The 6,804-nt window shown below is 35.7% G+C and overlaps 1 protein-coding gene across 1 annotated transcript; it reads right to left on the minus strand.

The window, feature by feature from the left end:
• Positions 1 to 653: 653 nt before the first annotated feature.
• Positions 654 to 6,194, minus strand: LOC127649637 (zinc finger protein 239-like). The gene is made up of 4 exons (XM_052134860.1): positions 6,164 to 6,194; positions 5,724 to 5,871; positions 2,714 to 2,830; positions 654 to 2,422 (listed from the first exon to the last, which is right to left on the minus strand). The coding sequence occupies exons 2-4, from the start codon at positions 5,851 to 5,853 to the stop codon at positions 1,503 to 1,505; spliced, it is 1,167 nt and encodes a 388-aa protein (XP_051990820.1). The 5' UTR covers positions 5,854 to 5,871; positions 6,164 to 6,194; the 3' UTR covers positions 654 to 1,502.
• Between the last annotated feature and the right edge of the window lie 610 nt (positions 6,195 to 6,804).

A 6,804-nucleotide genomic window follows, 5' to 3' on the forward strand; every position in this document is an offset into this window, starting at 1 on the left:
AATGTATTAACATGTTTTTCAACTTTTGGAGGAATAATGTCCTAAAATCATTATCAGCGTTTATTAGCGCGCTGACATGCAAATAATGAATTAATTTCAAACAAACAACATTTTTGCAACCAAAAATTGTTTTGATATTTTCAAACAATGAATCATGCGAAAGTGATCTGGGTCTTCAAGTTAAAACCAAAAGGTATTTTTGGAGGTCATCTTAATATACATAGTGTTTTATCAAACAGAGAAGAAGTACAACACAGAGTGAGTCTAATTTGGACTTCTTAGCAATGAGTGAAACTTGGTTAAACACTAATATTCCTACAAATATGATTGCTGTCCCTGGTTATCCATGTTATAGGAAAGATAGATTGTCTGTTAAAGGAAGTTGGAGTATTAGTTTATATTAGAGATATTTTTAAATGTTCTGTGATTGAATTGGAGACTTTGGGTTAGAATGTTTAATTTTAAATGTAGTGTTATCAGCAAGAATTAATTTTCATATCATGGTGTTATATAACCCTCCTTTTTATTATTATTCCATCTAAATATAAATAGGATCAAATGTCCCACAATAATCACTCGAATTAGTAAACATTGATTAATTAAATGTTTTGCAAATTACTAAAATGTATAATTTGTTAACGGGTTTGTCAGATCATAATTTAACTTTGTAAGAAAATTAACAAAACAAAGATTTCAGAGCCGTTTTTTTGGAACTAGAGTTAATCATTCACAAATTGGAATTCCCAAGCAGAAAATGTCTCAGTTTGAAAATAACATAAACTGGGAGAGTATACATCAAATTGATAATCTGAATGAGTGTTGTGATTTTTTTAATGGACACACTCGCAAATACAATCCAGAAGTTTACATGCTCCTTTAAAAGTAACAGGAGAAAAGTTTTTTTGACTTGGATAAATACTGATATTCCCCTGCTAATGAAAAAGAGGGATCTGGCATTGAAAAAAATCTATATCTACAAAATTTCAAACAGATATAGCAAGCCGAGCCGATACTAAATGTGACCTTGCAGATCACTGATTGGTCAGAGAGAATCGTCACTACCAGCGTCACTGGATTTTCGACACGCGATATCAACCCTCTAGTTTTAAAGTTAACAACAGCGATAGCAGTATGATTTGTCCACGCGACTTTTGAATTGTAAAATGAAATGGCTGTGCGCAAATCAATAAACCAAGTGCAGATGTTCTTCTCGTTACTAGCCGAGGAGAGGATCCAATGAGAGCTGGATGGGGTGATGCCATTACGTTGTCGTGATTAGGGGTTCTCGCTCTCAATGACGTGAGCCTCTGCGGTGTCATGCATGGCAAGCCACGTGATAAGACTGAGACTTGTTCTCCGCCACCTGGATTGAGGTGAGTAACCGCACCACCACAAGGACCTACTAAGTAGTGGGAATTGGGCATTCCAAATTGGGGCGAAAAGGGGGATAACATTTTTTTAATAATAATAAATAATTGGATTAATCTTTAAATTGAAATTTCTCATGGTGACAACTTTGGGCAAGCCTTTTTTAAGTGTTCTCTTAGATGACCATTTCGGATGAAAGTCTTCCCACATGAAGGGCAGAGGTACGGCCTCTCTCCAGTATGCACTCTTTCATGTGCTTTCAGGCCTGAAGACTGAGTGAAACTCTTTTCACAATATGAACACTTGTAAGGTTTCTCTCCAGTATGAACTCTTCTGTGCACTTTTAAATAACTTGATGTAGTAAAGGCTTTCCCACATTCAGAGCATACATGAGCTCTAACACCAATATGCATTAACTGATGCTCTTTAAAACAGTCCAGCCATACAAAACTCTTCCCACAAAAAGAACACAAGTAAGGCTTCTCATCTGCATGAAGTTTCAGGTGTCTCTTTAAATGTGATGACAAAATGAATGTTTTACCGCAATGATCGCAGTAAAATGGCCTTTCTCCCGAGTGAGAGCGCTGATGATTTTTCATATTCCATGAGTCTGCAAATCTCTTGCCACACTCAGAACACTGGTACGATTTCTCTCCAGAATGAATTTTCCTATGACTTTTTAGGCTTTCCAAATGTATGAAACTCTTCCCACACTGAAGGCATGTGTAAGGCCTTTTTCCAGTGTGAATTCTTGTGTGAATCTTAAGATGTCCAATTTGTTTGAAACTCTTTCCACACTGATCACACGTGAAAGGTCTCTTGCCAGTGTGAATTATTACTAAGTGATGCTGAAGGGTTATTTTGCGTGTGAAACTCTTTCCACACTGAGGGCAGGTATAAGGTTTTCTGGCTTGTCTTTTATGTAGAAAATTCATTTTATTCTGTGAACAACTAAAATATTTTTCTCCCATTGTGACATTATCAGGTTCCCGATACTGATGATTTTCCTCCACTTCATTCAGTTCTTGATTTTCCTCTTTCACTTCCATCAAGTCTAAAAAACAAAACGTGAAATTGTGAGAAACAAAAACAAAAAAACAATTCAAGATCAGTGAAAGAAGAACTACAAGTAATTCTCAATATTTTTATGTAAAATATTTTTATGTGATCTTTGATGTGCTAATGTCACTTACTGCAGTCTTAAGTTAATGCCATTATACTGTACATCTGACTATTTTATGCTTTCATTATTTCTAACTACAACAACCAAATCTGACGACACTTAGTTAAATTATGTTTCTCAGCAGTCATAAAAAAAAAATTTAAATCAAGAATATACACCAACCTATTTGTACCTCGGTTTCTTCATTTTTCACTCTCCAATGTTCTGGACTGCTCGTGTCTTCGCTCTTCACTTTTATAATCTCCATCTTTTCCGTTTTTACACCGGGTGTTTTTCCTGCTTGAAATGGGTCATCATCACATTGAAGATGTTGATAATCAATGGAAAGAAAGAGAAAAGCTAAATCAATCTTTTATCTCTCATGTTGATTTGCTTTAATCAGAGAAAAATAACACTCGCAAATTATTAATTCGCCATATACGCGAGAAGTATCGGCGCGTCACATATTTACATTTATGCATTTGGCAGACGCTTTTATCCAAAGCGACTTACAGTGCAATTATTACAGGGACAATCCCCCCGGAGCAACCTGAAGTTAAGTGCCTTGCTCAAGGGCACAATGGTGGTGGCCGTGGGGTTCGAACCAGCAACCTTCTGATTAACAGCCCTGTGCTTTAGCCATTATTATTTAGTGTTTACAGGTTCAGTAAAGAAAAACTTACAAAGATCACAGGGTAAATATGTGGATAGACAAGTTGCACAATGACCACCACAAGCTCCTGTAGAGATGTTGGAAATTATTCCTGGTAATAGTATTATTTAAACTAATGGTTTAAATGATTTAAATATGCTTAGTTTGAGTTCAATTAATGACAAAGAAGTAGCTGCTTACTTTTACCATGCTGTATTGTTTAAAACATTTTGTTTGGCCTACTACATTTTTACTTGGGATGCACCAATATGGAATTCGTTGGCCAATACCGATTTTACAAAAACTTTATTTGCAGAAAACAATACTGATATTTTGTCACTTACCTTATTTCGAAATCAGATCACTGTGTTGCTCAGGAATTATGTTTTAAAAATGTGCAAAATGTTACATGAACCTTTGTTCTAACAATAAATAATTTCCATTGAACATGAATTGAACACCCGACAGGCCAAAATTTCAAAGAGAGCCAAAATGAAAGATACTGTATATAGAAGATAAAAACCTAAAAGAAATAAATAAAAAATATTGAAAAATGTATAAATATAATAGCATGATGTTTATTGCATATTATATGCATATGTTGGGCAATTCCACAGAAAAGTCAACCACATCCTGGAAAAATGTAAAGTTACCAAAGAAACAAAACACCCTTTTGAGTTCTATTGTGATGTCATGGATAATAGAAAAAGCTGTCCACACTGCTAAATGGTGCCGCTTGCATACACAATGCTGACTGAAGCACTAACTGTTTATTTTTAAACATAGCCTTTCGATCTTTTGTAATCACGGAATATACTGCTTATATTGCAATATATTGCGATTTCAATCTTAACTCAATCAATTGTGCAACCTTAGTACCATACCTATGTCTCAGAAGTCAAAATTCGCTAGTTTCAAAGCGTTTTGGATGGTTTTACCTATGGATTTACCTCATCACGTATAGGTAAGTGTCGCACAACGGTCATGTCTGTGGCAAAGTTTTTTCCTCATTAATAAGAGAACGAGAAAGAAAAATATTTTAATACTTGATGGTTGTACAACCTGACACCTGTACAACAGTTATTAAATAAAAAAATTGGATGTGTTCAATATGTTTGGTATGTTCAAAACCACATGAAACAAACATAAATATACATTTACATTTATGCACTTGGCAGACGCTTTTATCCAAAGCGACTTACAGTGCACTTATTACAGGGACAATCCCCCGGAGCAACCTGCAGTTAAGTGCCTTGCTCAAGAACACAATGGTGGTGGCTGTGGGGATCCCAGTGATTACCAGTTATGTGCTTTAGCCCACTTATGCAACCACCACTCTTATATAATATATATAACAGTTCTAAGATTATGTAGATTATGTAGATTTTCTATTTTCATTATGGAGAACCTTATTTTTGACTGACACGTGTATTTTAAAGGCAGATAATATATTTATCTTATGTGAATCTACCCTCCCTAGCAACCTGGCCAATTTGGTTGCTTAGAGACCTGGCTGGATTCACTCAGCACGCCCTGAATTCGAACTCACGACTCCAGGGGTTGTGGTCAGCGTCTTTACATCAGCAGTGCCCAACTGGTAAATCTTGATCTCCTTATCAATCACATTTTTCTTGTCAGTAGATTGCAAGATGGTCTGGCAAAAATATTAAAGGGGTAATTTCCTACATATTGTAATAATTTCATTTTCTCCCCACATATGTACTATAATGTTGGACAATGTTACTTTCTCAAAAAATAATGTTTAGGGGAGGAGGATATTTTTAATTTTTTTTTATTTTCGCATTCGAAATGTGTCTTTAATTTGCAATGATAGCGTTTTCCCCCAAAAAGTCAACGTTGAGCGACATTTCAAAACAACTCAAAAAACATTATGGCCATTTTCCTAGAATTGAGTTATGGAAAGAAAGGTAAAGGATTTGAAGTCACAGTAACTAAAGGGAAAGCAGCGATCATCGCATCATTCTGTGTGAGCCATGCCCATGTCTAGGTCTATGCTAAACACAACAAACCATTCAGTGATATAGAGGTTGTCAAAGAGGCCTTCACTGAGGCAGTGGATTCACTCTTTGGAAGTTATAAAAAACAAAGATGAAATCATTGCTACAATAATACGTTCAGTTGTCAAGAAACACTGAAACAAGGAGATGTGATGCAATGGCGAAAGACATTGAGGTTCAACTGAAAAAGGAAATTACAGCATGTGAGTGTTTTTCCCTGCAGTTTGATAAATCAACTGATATGGTCGATGTGGCACAGCTGTGTATTTGTTTTAGAATGGTATTTGAGGACATAAGTGCTGACAGTTAACTTAACTCATATAGACTAGTCGTGGCAAACCAACCGTTAAAAATGCATTTTCAAATTCAGCTTTCTCTACCAGGGTCAGACTAAGTTCATTTACTCCATCAGTATTTCTAACTAGACCAGAGCGACCAAATCTGTTGACGTGAGTGACGCTTTGTTAAATTATGTTTCTCAGCCGTCATTAAAAAAATACAAATATCAAGAATGGACACCAACCTATTTGTACCTCCGTTTCTTCATTTTTCACTCTCCATTGTTCTGGACTGCTCGTTTCTTCGCTCTTCACTTTAATAATCTCCATCTTTTCCGTTTTTACACCGGGATTGTTTTCTGGGTGTTTGGACATTTTCACGTTGAAGATAATCTATGTAAAGAAAGGGGCAGCTAAATAAATTTTTCGTCCTTTTTAACCACAGAAAAATAACACTCACAAACGTTTCACAATTTACGCGAGACTAGCTATTTACACGCCACATTAGTATTATACATTATCTATCGCTCTTCATATACCTTTCTAACGCAAAATGGTTTCAGTAAAATGACTGTGTTGTTGTCCAAACAACTGCAAATGTTTCAAGCCACTTTTGAACGTATCTTTATATCGAAAGGTTATACATCTAAAAGGCAAAATAAATAAATAAATAAAATAAACAAACCTCTTGCCGTACAGTAGTGTCGCGTCTAGAAGAGATCCATATGGAGCTAAATTCATGACTAAAATCTTTTAAGTATAAAAGCCTGTTGAATTGCTAATAATAAAAAAAAATCAGTGCATTGTATTAGTATTATCAGTTGAATTTACAGTGCTTGCATTTAAGTGTGTTGCATTTACAGTGCTTGCATTTTGGGTAGGGATGTCGATGATTAACCGTTAATCGGTTAATTGTAGTTAAGAATTTACCCGATTAAAAATGTATTTACCGATAATGTATGTTATATGTACCATTTCTCCAGAGCACACATAGCCTATGTTAACTTTTATATCACACGAGAGCATACTTCACATTTGCAGTTGAGAAAAACTACTGCCACTCAATAAAGAAAGAAGCGGTCAGTAAATAGTGAGGCAAGATGAAGAGGGCAAAACTAGTCCAGCGTGGGAGCATTACACTGTAAAAGAGGACGGTGCTCAATATAAATATTGTACATTATAGTAGTAGCCATGGCACTACTCCTTGGGGACCAGTACTTTTCAAATGTATCCAGCTGAGCTGAAACCGAGGTAAACAACTTCCTCGGCAACAAACCTGTTCCTCTGGATATAAACCCCACTAACTGGTGGAAAGTGAACGTGGAA

Source organism: Xyrauchen texanus, chromosome 9, assembly GCF_025860055.1.
Source record: "Xyrauchen texanus isolate HMW12.3.18 chromosome 9, RBS_HiC_50CHRs, whole genome shotgun sequence".
Classification (NCBI taxonomy): Eukaryota; Metazoa; Chordata; class Actinopteri; order Cypriniformes; family Catostomidae; genus Xyrauchen; species Xyrauchen texanus.

What these genes read in the sequence shown, in the direction of transcription:
- LOC127649637 (XM_052134860.1), bottom strand. Translation starts at nt 5,853, where the DNA reads ATGTCCAAACACCCAGAAAACAATCCCGGTGTAAAAACGGAAAAGATG. An exon ending in AGAAACGGAGGTACAAATAG is followed by an intron (nt 2,831 to 5,723) that starts GTTGGTGTCCAT and finishes ACCCATTTCAAG; the next exon opens with CAGGAAAAACACCCGGTGTA. An exon ending in AGAAACCGAGGTACAAATAG is followed by an intron (nt 2,423 to 2,713) that starts GTTGGTGTATAT and finishes TTTGTTTTTTAG; the next exon opens with ACTTGATGGAAGTGAAAGAG.